At 57.7% G+C, this 17,772-nt stretch overlaps 2 protein-coding genes across 5 annotated transcripts; one reads left to right on the top strand and one right to left on the bottom strand.

Annotated features, from left to right (window-relative positions):
* Nucleotides 1-3,441: 3,441 nt before the first annotated feature.
* Nucleotides 3,442-4,802, top strand: RPS21 (ribosomal protein S21; the record flags this gene model as incomplete). 2 transcript variants are annotated; one of them, XM_079783834.1, is made up of 6 exons in its annotated part: nt 3,446-3,564; nt 3,773-3,835; nt 3,927-3,990; nt 4,141-4,212; nt 4,592-4,647; nt 4,732-4,802. In XM_079783834.1, the coding sequence occupies exons 2-6, from the start codon at nt 3,786-3,788 to the stop codon at nt 4,739-4,741; spliced, it is 252 nt and encodes an 83-aa protein (XP_079639960.1). In that variant the 5' UTR covers nt 3,446-3,564; nt 3,773-3,785. The 2 variants fall into 2 exon arrangements, with proteins under 2 accessions (XP_079639961.1, XP_079639960.1); XM_079783835.1 differs by lacking the exon at nt 4,732-4,802 and having other exon boundaries at nt 3,442-3,564; nt 4,592-4,651.
* Nucleotides 4,803-4,905: 103 nt separating this feature from the next.
* CABLES2 (Cdk5 and Abl enzyme substrate 2) lies at nt 4,906-15,763 on the bottom strand. Of its 3 annotated transcripts, none has more exons than XM_079783833.1 (10): nt 15,358-15,763; nt 12,034-12,105; nt 11,852-11,944; nt 10,616-10,693; nt 9,934-10,042; nt 9,401-9,566; nt 8,848-9,113; nt 8,434-8,540; nt 7,252-7,456; nt 4,906-7,002 (listed from the first exon to the last, which is right to left on the bottom strand). In XM_079783833.1, exons 1-10 carry the CDS (start codon nt 15,726-15,728, stop codon nt 6,862-6,864), a joined length of 1,608 nt encoding a protein of 535 aa, XP_079639959.1. In that variant the 5' UTR covers nt 15,729-15,763; the 3' UTR covers nt 4,906-6,861. The 3 variants fall into 3 exon arrangements, with proteins under 3 accessions (XP_079639959.1, XP_079639957.1, XP_079639958.1); XM_079783831.1 differs by having other exon boundaries at nt 8,848-8,951; XM_079783832.1 differs by lacking the exons at nt 9,934-10,042; nt 10,616-10,693; nt 11,852-11,944; nt 12,034-12,105; nt 15,358-15,763 and adding an exon at nt 9,707-9,903 and having other exon boundaries at nt 8,848-8,951.
* Nucleotides 15,764-17,772: the final 2,009 nt, after the last annotated feature.

Below are 17,772 nucleotides of genomic sequence, written 5' to 3'. Positions count from 1 at the left end.
CTGTGCCCACCACAGCCTTACGGCCCACAGTTCCTTTCAAGGTGCACAAATTTGTGCACTGAGCCCCAGGTATATAATAAAATTTACCATTTTAACCATGTGTAAGTGCACAGTTCAATGGTGTTAAATACACCAATAATGTACTACCACCACTACCAAAACTTTTTCATCCTGTAAAACTGAAACTCTCCCCATTAAACACTCACTCTCCCTCCCTAGACACTGGCATCCACCTTTCTACTCTCTGATTTTGATGACTCTAAGCACCTCATATCATTGGAATTAGCAGCATTTGTCTTTTTTGTGACTGACTTATTCCATTCAGCATGTCAAGGTCAATCCATATACATGTGTCACAATTCTCTTCCTTTTTTATGCTGAATAATATTCAATTTTATGTACTTATCACATTTTGTTTATCCATTCATCTGTTGATGGGCACTTGGTTGGCTTCCATGTTTTAGCTACTGTGAATAATGCTGCTGTGAACGTGGGTGTGCAAATATCTGTTCATGTCCTTGCTTTCAATTATTTTAGGTGCACACTCAGACGCAGAATAGCCAGATCATATGGTAATTCTGTCTTTTTTAAGGAACCTCCATGTTGTTTTCCAGGTGCACCATTTTATTCCAACTAATGCACCAGGGTTCTGATTTTTCCACATCCTCACCAATACTTCCTGTGTGTTTTTTTAAAAATATATTTTTATTGATTTCAGGGAGGAAGAGGGAGATAGAAACATCAATGATGAGAATCATTGATCAGCCTGCAAACCAGGCATATGCCCTGACCAGGAATTGAATTGTGGCCTCCTGGTTCATAGGTCAACATTCAACCACTGAGCCATGCCAGCTGGGCTACTTCCAGTTTTTATTTTTATTTTGTTAATCACACTTGAGGATATATGTTCCACTGATTTTCAGAGTGTGGAAGGAAAGGAGGGACAGAGGGAGGGGAGAGAAACATCAATGTGAGAGAGACGCATCAATTGAGTGCCTCCCGCATGCACCCTGACTGGGCCAGGATTGAACCTGCAACTGAGGTACATGCCTTTGACCAGGAATCGAACCTGTGACCCTCTGTACCGGGCCGATGCTCTGATCACTGAGCCACACTAGCCAGAGTTTCTATTATTTATAGTATCCATTCTTTTTTTAAAAAAATCTATTTTTATTGATTTCAGAGAGGAAGGGAGAGAGAGGTAGAAACATCCATGATGAGAATCACGGATCGGCTGCCTCCTGCAAGTTCCCCACTGGGAATTGAGCCCACAACCCGGGCATGTGCCCTTGATCGGAATCAAACCTGAGAACCTTTCAGTTCATAGGCTGATGCTCCATCTACTGAGTCAAACTGGGGCAGTGGTCGGCAAACCGCGGCTTGCAAGCCACAAGCAACTGACACCCACTTCTTCTAACGCCACTTCTTCAAAATAGACTCGCCCAGGCCGAAAACCGACTTCTGCGCATGGGCCACGAAGTTTCAATTGCACTGTACGTGTGCGCCCGCACGTGGTATTGTGTGGAAGAGCCACACTCAAGGGGCCAAAGATCCGCATGTGGCTCGCGAGCCACGGTTTGCCGACCACTGAGCTAGGGCTATAGTATCTATTCTAAGTGTGAGGTGGTATAAAATAGCTGTGACTTGATGATTAGTGGTATTGAGCATCTGTAAGTGTACTCATTCGTCAATTTATCTCTTGTGAAATGCCTATTCAAGCCCTTTGCCCATTTTTGAATCAAGTTGTTATTTTTTTTGTTTAGTTTTAGGACTTCTCTATATATTCTGCTTACTAATCCCTTATCAAATGTGTGATTTTCCAATTTTATCTCATTCTGTGGGTTGCCTTTTTACTCTGTTGATAGTTTTGATGCACAAATTAAAAAAACTTCATCAAGTCCAACTGTCTTTTTTCTTGTTGCTGCTTGGGCCTTTGGTGACCTACCTAATAAGTCATTGCCAAGTCCAGTGTCATGAAGCTTGTGCCTTAGTTTTCTTGTAAGAGATTAAGGTCTTACATTTAGGTCCTTGATCCATTTTGAGTTCACTTTATGTATGGTGTGAGGTAAGGGTCAGTTTCCTCCTGCATGTGGATGTCCAGTTTTCCCCACACCGTGTGTTGGACACCCTTGTCAAAAATTATTCGACCGTGTATGTGAGGGCTTTCTGGGCTCTCTATTCTGCTGAACACTCAAGGGAGACCTGCTGCAGACCTCCCTGCCACTCTGGTACTCAAGCTGCCTGTCTCCTGCCTTCCAGCTACAGAGAATCCATCACTAGGCCCAGCTGGGCTCACCCACACAGACACAGGCAGGCAGGCCAGATGTGCAGATCCCCAACCACACACATAAATCATGTGTACGCACATTATGTCTGTGCACATGCCCAGGTACATAGCACCCACCTCCCAGGGCCTACATGAGACCCGCTTAGAAGACACGGGGCTCAGTGACCTCACTCCTGTTGCCCAGCTGTTGGGAGCCCAGTGGAAGCAACAGCAGACACACTGCCCACACGAACACTCGTTTCCAGGTGTGAGGGGACTTACAGCCCCACATGCTAAATCCCCTCCGAGCCGGAAAGCTGGCAGTCACTCAAACCCGGCACTGCGAGGCCAGGCTGACCAGGATCATTTACACATTACCCACCGGCGCAAGCAGCCCAGGGTGAGAGAGCCCTAAACGGCCACCAGAGAGCCGGTGGAGCGGTGATGTGGGGGCCCCTGGCTCAGCCTAGATGTGTGTGTGTGTGTGTGTGTGTGGGGGGGGGGCGTCTCAAACCCCTTCTAAAGGGATCCTGTTTCACCCAAGCCCATGTTTTAGCTGGCTGCCCTGCACACGTGTCACAGGGGCTCGAGCTGTGCAGCTTTGGATTTTTCTATTTTCTCTATTAATAGGTCTTGGCACCAGCACTCTGGAGGACCGGAGCGGGGTGGTGGGAGGGGGAGGCGGTCCGGGGAGCGGGCGGGTGGTGCAGCGCAAGGGCTGTGGGTTTCACCTGGTTCCGCCACCAGGCGTGGCCCAGCGCCTGCCGCTCGGGCTCGTTCTCCGAGGAGTTGGCCTCTAGGTCCCAGGACTGCGTCCCGCCCGCGGAGGTCCCCGGCACAAGCCGCGCTACCACGTCCCCGTTCACGGTCTGTCTCGTCACCCAGGACACCTCAGGAGTGTTCTCACTCGGCGGTTTCCGCGGGGTCCGTTCCCAGGTCCGGGTCTGCGTTCTGGCAGCCGATGGACACCCCCGGGCCGCCCGTTAGCACCGCGCGCCGCCCTCGCCGACGCAGGGTCTCCTGCCGCCAGGGGTGGCGACACCTCGGCCCGCCGGCACCTCAGTGCCCCCCAGCCCCGGCCACCCACTCGCCGCCCGAGGCCCCAGCGTCCGCCCCCGCCCGCTCCCGCCGGAAACGGAAGTGCGCCAGCGGGGGGCTCGACCAGGCTCTGCGCAGACTCGCGGGCGCGCCGGGACCCGGAAGCACTCGCCGAGGCCCCGCCCTGCCCCGCTCGTCGTAGTGCTGCCGGGGGACGTAGCGCGCCCTTTCTGCCGACGCGCTCGTGGTGGTGGCAGCAGGTAGGCCGCGTGGCCCTGGGCCGGCTCCGCGGGATTCCGGGCGGGGTCGGCGTGAGGCCGTGGCGCGGAGGTTGGGGTCCGGGTGCGCGGGGTTTGAGGTGAGGCCACGGCGCGGGGAGCGGGGAGCGGGGAGCGGGGTGAGGCCACGGCGCGGGGTCCGGGCGCACCGACCCAGCTGGTTCTCACGGCGCCGCGCGGGGTCTCGTAGGCGCACTCCCAACATGCAGAACGACGCCGGCGAGTTCGTGGACCTGTACGTGCCGCGGAAATGGTGAGCGCCACAGCATTTAATTTTACTTTAAGGCACAAATACAAACACTTGTGACTTCCCACCCTTCCCATTCACTGCGCTCTCCCCGCAGCTCCGCCAGCAACCGCATCATCGGCGCCAAGGACCACGCGTCCATCCAGATGAACGTGGCCGAGGTGAGCCTGGGGCGCTAAGGCTTGAACGAGGTCCATCCCAGACTAGAGCGAGGTCTGGGCTGGCCCCGAGGTTGATGATCCCCTGACCCCAGGTTTAAGAGCTAAAGGAGCTCGAGTGCCCGTCTGATGATCCTCATTCTCCATCAACAGGTTGACAAGGTGACAGGCAGGTTCAACGGCCAGTTTAAAACCTATGCTATCTGCGGGGCTATCCGCAGGATGGTGAGTGTCCTGGACGTGGCTCATCTGTGGGCTTTTGTGGGGTAATGGAGAATGGTGTCTTATACTATTTCTCAGGTCTATTTGTTGCAGAACAGGTTTGAGCCTATGGGGCTGGATTGCACTGGTTGCCTGCCTGTCCCTGGGGGTGGTGGGGTGAGGGGTGGAAAGGATGCTCAAAGGCCCTAAACAGGACCACCCTTTTACCTTGGAACTTCCCAGTTATCACACTCCCATCTCCAAGGCCTTTTTCTGTCCAGTGAGGTCTGAGTGGTGAGACTGGGAGAGAGGCGCCGCTAGGGCTGGGTGGTCCCTGGTGGACCTCCTGCCAGCTCAGGGCAGCAGGGAACATAGTTCATAGTCCCAATGTGCTTTTTCTCAGGGTGAGTCAGATGACTCCATTCTCCGACTGGCCAAGGCCGATGGCATCGTCTCAAAGTAAGCTGTCTCAAAGTCGAGTTTGGGGACAGGCTGGGATTTTTCCGGAGATGGGGCTTTAATGTTGTTCTTCCTTTTGTTTAGGAACTTCTGACTGAACTGACTGAGGAGCATCACAGATGTTTAATTTGTCATAAATAAATAGTGGAAACATCCCCCATGTTGGTTCATTCTGTGCTGGGCTGGGGCGGGGGGGGGGGGGCGGTCAGAGCTGACATCCTGCTGTGAATGGGCGAGGAGGGGTCAGCTCACTGAAAGGAGGCGACTTATACGCTGCAAAACCAAACTTTACTTTAAAGCACAAATACAAACACTTGTGACACAACTTGGCATTGAGGTCAGATAGTTGCTTAACGCACATTTAAAATCCACAACTGCTACTGGGTTCTGAGGGAGTGGCACTGGGCCCTGGACACCCTCAGAGGTTGGGGCTTGTTCTAGAGGATGGGGGTTCAGTCTGAGGTTTGGCTTAAATACTGGCTTTCCTGCAGGGATTCTTGAGTACCACACAGTGGCAGCTCCAGCGTTACTAAAAAGGACACACAGCTGGGGAGGTTACAGATGAGATTGGCAAATGACTAAATCTTACCACATAAATGTGCAAACTTAAATGACCATATTTTTCAGCTGGTCTAACGTCTGTATAGAAATTCCCAAAGAGACAGGTCCTTCGAGGCTAAGCTGTAAACCGGGACGTATATTTTTAGAAATCCCTTACAGTGCTTCTAACACAGAAGTGTCCTTGAGATATATGGTGGCAGGACAGGATGCTTTCCAGAAGTTGCCGGGCCTAGCACCTTACACCCTACGATCTACCTTGGATGCAGGTTGGGTTTAGGAAGCCATCTTGGAGAGGGAGGCGCACTGCAGTCTTTGAATGAGTGGAAGGAACAGGCTTGCAGGCAACAAGTGGATGAGTAGTTGGCCTGCACCTCTTCTGGGGTCTGGGCTGAGTTGCTGGTGGTTGGGTGCTGTGATGAGCAGAACTGGGTGTTCTGCAAAAACACCAGCCCATGTGGAGAGAGTACAAGATGGGGGCTGCCCCAGGGCCCCTCCAACAGGTCTAGCACAATAGGAAAGCAGCTTGATGGTCCATGGCCATCTTTCAGGCCAGCTGACTCACCAAAGTGTTTTTGGTGGGGCAGTGAGCTGGAGAACTGGACCACAGAATTCGTGCAACGGACAACAAACCTGGAAAAGCAGAGCCCAGGCCTTTATAGGAGTGAGGATCACCGGCAGCTGGGGTCTGAGTGTGACAATGCACTGGCCAGTTGGCCCGGACAGCCTTGGGAGAAGAGGGCATTGAGCCCACCTGTTGGGGAGGCCGTGCTGTGGGCTGTGAAGTAGTCCGTCTCCGTCTCCTCCCAGCTTGAGCAAGTGTGGTTTCAACTCACAGCGTCACACATTTAACTAGTTTGTGTTCCCTTATGAGAAACCTCCAAAACAGAATCCCGAATGACAATAGGCTGTTCTGTCATAATATTGCTTAAGAAGATCAAGAGCCACACTCCAATGCAATCATCTGAAGATCCAGAGTGTCGCAGGCCAGTGGGGTTTTCTGGGTGAGGTGAAGGGGCAACTTGTGTTTGCAGAGGCCTGCTGGCTAACACTCGGGTACGAGGACTTCACAGTGACATGATGCTTGGGAGGTCAGAGGTCCAAGAATAAAACTGATCAAAGCCAGGAGCCTGCTCTTTGCTTGTGGACGTGGGGAGGGGAACAGCGGGCTGGGCAGGGAGTGTTGCACATCCAAACACTGGGAAGTCAAGATGAATGCTTCTACATTCACTTCAGGGACTTGAATGCGCTCAGCAGCATCTGGAAACAGCCACCACTGCGATGCATCAGTGGCTACGATGGTATGTGGAAGGCAAGGCAGTGCAAAGGAGAAAGATGCCATGACGTCAGGATCCAAGGCATAAATCAAGGGTCCTGGTGCCAGGCCAGTCAGGCACGTGAAAAAAGGAAAAGGACAAATCCCACATTCTATCCATATGAGAATGCCAGAATATTCTCAGAAATATCATGGTGATGTGCTGTGCTTTGGAATGAAAGCATGGCCCCCGCAAAGAAGAAAGTGTGCGGAGGCAGGGCCCACGTGTCCCAGCTGGGAGGGTGAGGCCATGGGGGCCAGGGGTGCACGTCACTGCCTGGGAACAGCTCCTGGGGCCCACAGACGGTGTGCTGAGTGGCATGGGCTGTCTGGGCAGCAGATTAGAACTGCTGTGTGAGGCGTCTGTAATGAGGTAACACCTGGTTCTCGGGAAGATAAAGAGCAAGTTCCAAGGCCACAAGCACTGTGAACTCAAACCCAATTAGATCCCGTCTGTTGAATCGGAACCTTTCTTCTAACTTCTGCATGGAAGAAGAGAGAAGCGTTAAGCCGGGGTCCCTTGCTCTGGTTCCTGTCAGCAGGTTTGGGAGTGGCGGCTGGCCCCACTCCAGGTTAGTGGGCAATGACCACCCTCTCTAGGGGTAGTGCCCAGCCTACAAGTGCTGGCTGGGGTGAGGCCTGGGTGGGGCAGCACTGGCTTGGGATGGAGTGGTGGCTGGGGCGGGGCTGGGAGGGGGCAGTGGGGCCAGGGAAGGGTTGAGTGCACTCACGTCTATGAGCTGTTTTACTTCGTTCTTGCGGAGGTCGCTGCTGATCTTGGCAGCAAGCAGCACACAGGCGCCTGCGCACAGCTTGCGGTTCTGCTTGTTGAGCTTGCCTTGCAGGACAAGCTTCTCGAAGTACACGTAGGCCATGGACACAGTCACAGGCTCGAGGTTGCACTCCTCAGATAGGTTCCGCATCTCGCGTTTTAAACTGCAGGGTTAGAGGGAAATCAGGTGCTCTGGGGTGGAGGAACACCACCCGCTCCATGACACAGGGCTGTTAGAACAGCTGTTCCTTCCAGGCAGGCACAGCCCAGCATCGGCCCACAGCTTGGTGGGTAAGCAGCGTGCTGGTCTTGGGCCCCACTTGCCCCTTGGCTGAGTCCTACGCCGTGTCTCCCCCCCCCCCCCCCCGCCCCCACTGTACCAGGTGTCCCTCAATATCCTCTAGGGGCTGCCACAGAGGACAAAGACCCTGCTCTCCTGTGGTGGCAAGGGGACCCTAGGAGCCCTGGAGCTGCTGGGGTGGGGTGTTAGTAGGATTTGGCAGTGCAGGACCCCAGAAGGGGCAGTGACCAGGAGACCTGCCTCGGCCAGCAGCTCCAGCACTTTCACACTGTGAGGCTATAGGCAAGCTGCCTTGGCCTGCGAGTTCCTCCTCTACTGAATAGGGACAATGGTGGTGCCCGCCTCATGGGGTGTCGTGGGCACCAGTGAGGAGAGCTCAGTGGGTGGGGGCAGCTGCAAGAAGCAAACAGGCAGCCTGACCAGCAGAGGCGTGCATGTGTATGCGTGTGCATGTGTATGTACATGTGCTTGCATGTGTTACTGGCCTGGTCAGAGGGTGGGAGGGGGCATCTGGATCTTCAGGCTCAGGAATCAACGGGAAATGGGGAGATAGGCCTACAGGACCTCATAGGATGACACACGTTAGAAGTAGGTTTTGGGCCACTTGGTTGGTGTGGCTCAGTGGTTGAGTGTTCACCCAGGAACCAAGAGGTCACCGGTTCGATGTCCAGTCAGGGCACATGCCAGAGTTGCAGGCTTGATATTCAGTGTGAGGTGTGCAGGAGGCAACAATTGATGTTTCTCTCTCATTGATGTTTCTCTCTCTCCCTCTCTAAAAAATTCAATAAAAACGTTTAAAAAAAATGAAGTAGGTTTGGGGATGTCCTTGGCCCTCCCTACCTCCTAATTTTGCTCAGTGTTAGTCTGACGTGTGGAAACTTCTCTCGGAATGTCTCATTCATGTCCTTCTTGAGGTCGGAGGGCTTCACATATTCGATCACGGTGGTCTGCAACACAGAGGGCAGCAGGGTGGGGCCGGGCCACTGAGGCAATTTCCCGCGGCCAGGCCTGCAGATGTGAACGCGCGGAGCCTTCAGAGCGGCACCAGGTCTGTGAGAATGATACGCCTGGACAGAGGGCAGGGGAGCCGAGTGCACAGTGGGGAATCCAGGCTGTGGAGCACATGGGCTGAACCCCAGGGTGGTGGGCCAGCACTGCTCTCTGGCCTGCTGCGCATCCCCAGTGCTGGGGCCGCTGGCTCACAGCCCCCCCCCCCAGCACCTGAGGGGCAGTGCTGCTTGGTGCTCGCCATACCATGTAAGATGCAAAGATGAGGACTCGCTTGTGCTTGCCACAGGGCCATTGCGGGTCATCCAGCAGGTTGGGGTTGTACTCCAGGGGATCCCCTGCATCGCTCCCTGCAGGCAGAAGGCAGCCCTGACCCACCACGAGCCCCGAGCTCTGGTGCCCAGTTCCCATCAACCCAAGCCTCAGCAGAACCTGTGTAGCGCCTGGGAGCAGCTGGGGCTGCAGGTGTTCTCCAGGAACAGGGAGCGATGCTCCTGGGGTCTGGGAGGGGTCCAGGCATGGGTGGGAGGGAAGGACGTCCTGATGAGGATGGACCCCCCGCCCTCTGCCCCAGAGTCATCTGTGGACAAAACTTCTCTCCACGGCCTGGCTGGGTCTGCTCCATTGCCGAGTCCCTTCCATTCTGAAAGGCTGTACCCCAACTCCACACCCCAAGCCCGCCTCGGTCTAGACTGAGGGCTGTGGGCTCAAATGTGACTCACTGCTCTGCTGCCCCTCAGGGTCACTGGCCTGGCTGGTATGGCTGCCTGTCCTGCCCCCGTGCGCCTGGTTAGGGTACCTAGCTCTGTGCTGATCGGCGCTGACTTGGCAGCAGCCGGTTTGTATCTTGATGCTGGCATAGCCCGGGGGATGCTGGTCCGGGGCTGGGGCGGCGGGCCGTGGTTGTCTGTCTTTTGTGCGACCAGGGCGTTGGTAGGGTACAGGAACTTGGCGTAAGATACGACCTGGAGAGGGAAGCACGTCCAGGTCAGTCCTGCTCCTTGCTGTTGCAGGAAGCCCCCACCCCCCACTCCCCTCTGTGGCCCAGCTCAGGCCTGAAGTTAGTGTTCTCAGTAACAAGAACATTCCAGAATGTCACCCTCACCAGCTCTTATCTGGATCTGTAGCTCAGGAACCTTCTCCCTGCCTCTGATGCCCTTGACCTCCGACCACCAGTGCTGAGGGCGAGGCCCGTTCTTACAGGGCTGTGGCTTGCTCCCACTGCCCATTGCATTTTAGAAGATCAAAGGAAAGCACAACTTCATGTGCTCTTTTCCTCCATAAACGTGAGATCTGCGCCCGCCGGCCTGTGTGCACGGCATCAGCTCTTGCCTTTCCATCTGCTCCGAGCTCCACACCTTCCAGCTCAAAGACCATCTCGGAAGAAACAGACACGCCACCGGACGGATGCCTCTGCTTCTGGCTGTCCACCCTCAGGTCACTGCAACACAGGGCACCGGAGAGAGGCTGGGTCCCTCTGCCTGAGCGGGGGGGGCATCAGAACCTCACCTCGCAGACACGCGGGCACGTGTTCTCATTGGAAGAACAGCGGCACTAGCATCACTGGGTACACAGTGAAGGACACCTGTCCTAAGAACTGTCTAGTCTCTCCTTCCCTAGAACCAGCCACTTCCTGTTAAAACACCGTTGGCAACAATATGGCCCTGCATCCTGTGCCGCAGCTCAGGCCACGCCCGATCTTCAGGGGTGTGCCCCCCACCCTGCAGTCACGCTGGGCAGGAGGCTTCCCACCCTGACGGCCATCTCCTTCTTCCTGGGTTACACGCAGGACACAGCTGCCGGGACTGGTCACAAGAATGCACGCAGAGGAGGCATGTCCCAAGCACTGACATTTAGGCAACTCAAACTGAAGTAAGGTGCGGACACATCCCTCCCGGAGAACCAGGAGATGGGCAGAGCTTCTGAGAAGATTCAGTCGGAGCTGATCTGCTGACCACCTGTGAGGCTGCCAGGAGCCTGGTCCTGCCCAGCCTGCGCCTCCGGGGCCACTCACCTGACCCGCAGGCTTTCTCCATAGGGCAGGACCGAGAAGGCTGCACACAGGGACCGCTTGGCGCAGATCAGCACGATCCTGTGGGGAGAGCTGGGTCAGAACAGGGGGCAGGTGTTTCCTGAGGAGGGGAGAATTCCTTCCCGCCTAGACTCTGGTGCCAGGAAACACCCCAGGTGTCCAGGGAACTCTCAGGCCAAGAGGCCCGGCGGCCAGGGTCAGTGGGTTTGGCCATGCCAGCTCTCACTGGTCCCCCACACGTAACACGCTGCACAGGAAGGGTCTCACCTGGCCCCACGTGGCAGGGTAGAGGCCGGAGGTCAGGCCCCTAGTTCGAGAGGTCAGGCTTTGGAGGAAACACGGGACAGAGTGTGTGCCCAGAGGGCTGTTTGGTTCAGGCAGCCCCTCCTCAGCCACCTGGACAGGTGGGGGACTAATAGTATCAAAAAGCATCCGTTCAATGTCCCGAGCCAAAGTGACCCTTGAGGTGCCCCTGCGTGGAGCACACAGCAGGAAGGACAGCCTTTCCCCCTCTGGGATGGCTCTACCCGGCCAAGCCCCAGTCTAGCAGGAGAACAGCGAGACTCCCCCCTTTTCTGGCTGGATAACTGGGCACTCAGTACCCACTGAGGCCCACCTGGCTCTCAGGACTGCTTAGGGCCTGCTCCTCAGGACTAGGCCCAGCTCCTCATGCTGAGGGATCCAGGTCTGTCCAATCTACGGCCACTACTGGAAAGGGTGGGTGCCTGCAGCGTGACCTCCCATGGGAGGGGGAACGGTGTGGGGACCCTTTGGGTCAGGGTGATGAGCTCAGATGCCTCAGGGCTGGCAGGGTGGTGCATGAGGGACAGGCGACAGGAGTCCTGCATCTGCAGGCACCAGGCCTCCGAAGGTGCACCTGCTGCCACAGGAGTGATTTAGGGCAGCCGTGTTTAGGTTTTAGTCCACCGCCCTCCTGACCCCCCATGCTTCTCGGATGAAACCAAGCCCTCTATCCTGGACGCGTCCCAACATGTCACCTGCTCCAATGTCCCTTCATTCAGTACCTCCACTAAGTCGGTGTCCCCAGGGTTCTGGGGAGGGAGAGGCAGTGGCTGGCCATGGACTTGGAGCTCAGTTAATTTGGAGGGAAACCAGTATACTTGGAAAGGGACATGTATGGGCTGTGGCTCCAGGGCAGGAGCCCGGCCCCCAAGGTTTGATGGAGGACACGGTAGGCAGCCCCACAATGGCCGGTACCTGCTATTCTTGGTGTCATACTGTCGCATGTTCTTGATGAAGTGAGTCTTCTTCAGGCCCTTGTGTCTGGGGGACCCGGGTATGTGCTTGGTTCTGCAGGTGAGAAACAGGTCACTCATCCCTCCAGGATCCTCTCTGCCCCCAGGGCCTTCGGGCTCTCAGGCAGCAGGGGGGATCTTTACCTTTGAATGGAGGGACATCCCACGGTGTCTTCCAGGAACTCCAGGGAGCAGCGCTGGGAGGCAACCCGCCTTCTGTAAAGAAGACGCCACACGGCTCAGAATACAGACCAGGACCATGCAGGATGGATCCAGCCAGGATGGCGGGCGGGGGCAGGGGGTGCTGAGGGAAGGAGTGCAGCGGGGCCTCTGTGGCCACGCGGGACTTTCTCAGGCTCATTTCTTCAGGTAGTTTCCCAGGAGGTGCCCAGTGGCTCCCGCACACCTGGGACCTCATGTGCAGAGCCGGCCCGCGGCGGTTCCTGTGAGGCGCCGGGCGGATGCCCTGGAGCGCGAGCAGCACCCACACTCCCCAGCCCGCCTGGCCTCTGGCCCAGCTCGCTCCTCCCGCTGACTCCGGTTACTGCAGGGACGGCGCCATCCATGTCACCACACGGAAAATCGGTTCCCAGTTGGTGTCACAGACCTTGGTCGGCAACTTTCTTCTACCTTCCCTTCCTTGTGTTTCAAGGGAGGAAATAATAGTCTCAGGTGGGCGGTATTATTACCCTCCATTTACAGGTGGGGAGACCGAGGGACAGAGCTGGGGCGGTGCAGCTTCCCCCTCCCGCACAGGGATCTTGCCGCCCGCCCGTGGGGAGCTGGACTCCAGGGCTCCTTCTCTAAACAGCAGCGCGCTCGCGGCCAGGAGAGAAATCACTGCTCCTTAGCGTGTGCAGTGCCCATGAACTTCCTGTGCTTTTAAATGAAGAAAGCCCAGCTGAGGAAGGGCTCTTGTCTGAGGTCTGAAGACCACCAAGGCCGAGTGAGGGGTTCTGGGAAGGGGCTACTGTATGTGCGATCAGACCATCTGAGAACAGTGACCCGCCCCCCTCCCCCCCTGAAGTAACGGCCCTTCTATATCGGGCACCTGACAGGTGCCAGTGACAATGATTCAGAATCCTCCCCGGGGGCCCCTGGAGGGAGCAAGGCCCTGCCCTCACCCTGCTGACTGTGGTCTCTTAGAGGGCAGAGGAAACCCTGGGATACTGCAAGCTGTCCAGTGGGGGGGCTGCCCCACTCCCGTGGGAAAGGAGGGAAGGGGAGGGGGAAAAAAGGGGGGGAGGAGAGGAGAGGGGAGGAGCACCATGCTGTGACGGGGCGGGGAGCCGGTGCTGACCTGGCTTGCATGTGCATATGTATTACCTGCTGAAATGAAAACAAACACCGTGCGAGAAGTCCTAGGACTAAAAACTAGGGTCCTGATGACTCACTCATTGACTGAGCAGAAAAAGCTGCTCCAGACTGAGCCCCGAGTGTGCGACCGTGCCCCCCCCACCCCCCCCGCCCCGCTGAGGACTGAGCCGGAGCACTCTGTGCAGCCGGGCTGTGACCAGGGTCTCTGCTCACCTGGCCACACCACGGCCACCCTCGCTGAGCCCTTGGTACTGAGCCCTGGACACTCATCCAACCTCACAATAGCCTCTCAGGCAGGTAGTGCTTAACACAAGTCCATTTCACAGAGGAGCAAACTGAGGCTCAGAGAAGCCGTGCCACCTGCTCAAGGCCACAGAGCCACTGAATGGTGGAGCTAGGATCCCACCAGGTCTGCTCCTAGAGCCTGGGTCAAACCACCTCAGTCACAACACAGATTTTGGGAAAAGAACCTCACAATTCTCTCCACCCCTAGAAAACAACAGTCTAAAGCCAGTAGCTGGAAGCCATCTTTGCTAGGCTGGCCACCCTCCCATACTCAGCAGCAACTCTGCTGAGGCCTGGGAAGCACAGAGAGAAGTGGACAACCCTGATCCTGGGGGCCTGCCATGTGTCAGGGAGGGAGGTGACCCCCAGACACAAGGGCAGGCCCTGAGCTTGGCAGCAGAGCCTGAGGAGGGACAACTTCTGCTGGGGCAGGGGCAGCCCTGGGGGCAGGAAGGACATCTGACCGGGACTTGAAGACCAAGTAGGAGGGAGAGGCAGGGGTGGAGGGACCGGGACTGTGGTGGGTGCAGCAGGAAGGCCCAGGGACACCCGATTCAAACGACCTCCCACCCTGCCCAGTCTCCCAAGCTCGGGCCCTCCACATGCCCTCTTCAGAAACGGCACTGGTGCCCCTCCCGCCAGCCCGGGCCCATGGCAGGCTGCCGACCGCTCACAGGGTCTGGCCCACAACACAGGTGCCCAACTGTTTGCTGAACTGACGCCTAAAACCACACCCGGGCTGCCCAGCATTCACACCCAGAGAGAAGAGCAAAACCGCTCTTGCAAAGTACTCTGGGCGCAGCCCTCCCAACCAAAAGGGCCAGGGGCTGGAGGTGACCACACCAGTGCAGCCATGATGACCTCAGGTAAGAAGGGTCACCTCTGAACTCCAGGGGACGGCGGGGACTCAGCCCCTCCTGCACACCTTCAGGGCCAGCCTGAGGGTGCCACCTGCCCGGCAGCAGAAGGGCTGTGATGAGCAGGCAGTCCAGGTGCCCAGCCCAGGAGCCCATCACTCCTCAGGGTGAGGGCTGTGAGTGGAGGTCACCTCAGGGTCGGAGGTAGGGGCCAAGGAGGCAGGGTCTCTGGAACCTGAGGCTGTCTGGCTCCCGGGGCTGTGGTCAGGGGCACAGACTGGAGGGGCTGAGCTCAGGGGTAGGGGCTGCTCTGAGATGGGCTGAGGATTCCTGGAGGTGGAATCAGGGCGGAGGAGTAACTGCCCCCTGGGCCCCGACAGGGCCGGCCACAGAGCTCAGGAGGACTGTGGGGGCAGGGGCAGGGGCAGCGTGGCGGGGGTGGCGCCTGGCCTGGTGCAGCAGACTGAGGCTGCATGGCGCAATGCAGGGAAGCCCCTGGCCCACAGGGTCGGGTGCAGGGGACAAGGAGGGGCGTCTGGGAGTCTCTGTCCAGGGGACATACTAGTGGGCTGGGAGGGGGCGTGCCAAGAGCTGACAGGCCCGCGTCTGGAACCCCGAAACTCATGTTCAGGGCACTGACAAGGCTGAGAGCACCATGACCCCATATTTAGGGGCTGGCAGGTTGATGGGGACCATGCCGCCTATGTCTGGGGACTGACAGGGCCCGAGGAAACGCCAACATCATGTCCCGGTAGTTGACAGCGCACCGATGACCCGGCCCTGACATCTTAGGCCACGGGGCCCAGGACCTGCCAACCCTGCATCTGGGCTCACAGGGGGCCAGGGTCACTTCCCGCTCCCCACGTCCTGGGCTGACCGACCACCACACCCTGTGTCGCCGCCGGTCGGGGACCCACGTCCTGTGCAGACGGGCCCGCCCACCCGGCTCACGGCCCGGGCACCGCCGCGCACCCGCCCGCCCCGCCCCGCTCACCGCGACCCCACTCACCTCGGGCGCTGCGCGTCCAGGCCGAGGCCGGCAGGCGCGGGCGCGGGGCTGAGCAGGCCCTGGGGCGCCGAGGCCCTGACCGCGCTGCCGGGAGGGCCGGGCGGCGCGGGCTCGGGCCCGGGCCCGGGAGGCGGCGGCGGCGGCGCTGGCGGCTCGCGGACCTCGGCGGACGGCAGCGGCGGCGGGAGATTCTCGCCGACCGGGCCCAGGCTCGGCGGCCGCCCGTCCAGGGAGATGTTGTTGAGGAAGAAGAGCGCGGCCTGGCGGCGCCGCAAGTCCCCGCGCCTCCGCATCGCCGGCGGCGGGGCCCTGGCGGCGGGGTCCGGGCCGGGGGCCGGGCCGGGGGCTCCTCCCGCCGCGGCCGCGGCCATCCTCTGACAGAGCCCGCGGGCCGCCCACCACCGCCGCCGCCCGCGCGCACGCGCCCGCGCTCGCCGCCCATTGGCCACGACGCGCCCTCATGCAAATGATCGCTGTCGCACACGCCCATTGGTCAGCGCGGAGCCCCGAGGGCGGCTCCCGTGGGTCTTAGAAGGGGTCCTAATAGTCCCGAGGGCCCGCCGCTCGCCTGCGCTCTCGCCGCCTCTGACCCGGGGTGGAGCGGTTCCGGCGGCCGCGGCGACGGGGCCGGGGTTCCACTCCCCGCCTCGGAGGCTGGGCTCTTGCTGGGTTGCGGCGTTTGTGGTCAGTCTCCATCGAGCCTGCGTCTTTAGGCTCCAGTGCACTTCCTCTTGGGTGTGTGCTGGTGCAGGGGCTGGAGCTGTGCCACCTGCCGTGTGGGAGGCCCTTCAGTTTGTAAACTGACATCTCTTTGTTACTTCTAGGAGCTCCAAGGCTCCCCGGAATGGCCGGCATGGCCGGTGGTGCCACCTGGCCTCCCTCATTGGCTGAAGAAGAGACAGAGGGTCTGAGTGGAGAAGGGTCTGGGATGACGGGCAGGTTGGGACAGTCCTGCACTTCCCTCAGCTGCAAAGTGACCTAGGCTTCAGTTTTCTGTACCCGGGTTCCCCTGACTTCAGAGCCGATGGCTTCCTGCTCAGGTGCTGCCTTCTGGGGCCCCAGCTTTCCCCCTGTAGGCTTACTTATCCATAGAGTGGGGACAGTGATTTCAACTCCAGGTATTGTCAGGATAAAGCTGACCCCGGATGTCACCAGCGCTGGGCTGCCATGTGCTGGAAGCTGGGCATTTGCTGTTTGGTTATACAGCCCAGTGAATGATTTGGGTGTGCTGCCCATTGCCCCACACGACCCTGGCCTCTGCAGCTCCTGTCTCAGGAGGAGGAGGCGGGCATCGACCTGCACCAAGGAAACGGGTCAGCAAGTTTCTGGTTTTGAGGGACATGAAGAGTCGTCACCATCATCAATCAGGGCCCCGCTGCATGGCCCGCTCCCCTTCAGGCCCCTTACCCACCGTTCATCTTGGCGTATCCCTCCTAGTGACCTCATTTGCCAGCACAGGCAGGCTCACCCACTGCCCAGCCTGTCCTCTTTCCTTTCCCTCTGCCCTTTCAAATTGCTCATGAGGCTTCACCACCCAGGCCTGCAAGTTGGATGTGAATGGAGTACACAGGCTCTGGGTTGTTTATTTTTTGTTGGTTTGTATTTCTTTTTGTTTTTGTTAATCCTCACCAGAGGATATTTTTTCCATTGATTTTTAGAGAGTGGAAGGGAGGAGGAGAGACACAGAGAGAAAAATATCGATGTGATGTGAGAGAGACACATTGATTGGTTGCCTCCCTCACCCAGCGCTGGGGATTTAGCCTGCAACTGAGGTATGTGACCTTGACGGGAATTGAACCCGAGACCCTTCGGTGCCCAGGCTGACACTTGAACCACTTAGCCACACTGGCCAGGGCCTCAGGTTCTGTTTTATTTGATTTTGGGAAAATCAAAACCATCTTTAACAGATGGGAGATTTCACGTGCACCTGCACACATACACCCCTAGACTTCTCTCTTGGGAATTTATTCTCTCTGGCCTCTCAGAGCAAGGTGGGGAGCAGTGCCCTCAGGCCTCATCAAGCCCAGCCATTGCCCCATGTCCTGCCTTTGTCTTGGAAGGAGCAGTCCTCAAATTTCATGTGCAGGAAAATTGCCCCTTGGAGCTGCTTCTTCTTCTTCTTTTTTAATTGAATATTTTTATTGATTTCAGAGAAGGAAGAGATAGAAACATCAATGATGATGGAGAATCATCAATCGGCCATCTCCCGCACGCCCCACACTGGGGACCGAGCCTGCAACCCAGGCATGTGCCCTTGACCGGAATTGAACCTACAACCCTTCAGTCCGCAGGCCGGCACTCTATCCACTGAGCCAAACCAGCCAGAAGCCCCTTGGAGCTTCTTAAATCCTGATCCAGTGGGCCTGGGTGGACCCAAGAACCTGTTTAAGCTCCTTTCCTGGAGGCCTCTGAGAC

The sequence above is a fragment of the Cnephaeus nilssonii genome, assembly GCF_951640355.1.
Source record: "Cnephaeus nilssonii genome assembly, chromosome: 11".
In the NCBI taxonomy this organism is placed as follows: Eukaryota; Metazoa; Chordata; class Mammalia; order Chiroptera; family Vespertilionidae; genus Cnephaeus; species Cnephaeus nilssonii.
The sequence above is the reverse complement of the archived record's forward strand: the minus strand, read 5'-3'. Positions and strand labels throughout refer to the sequence as shown.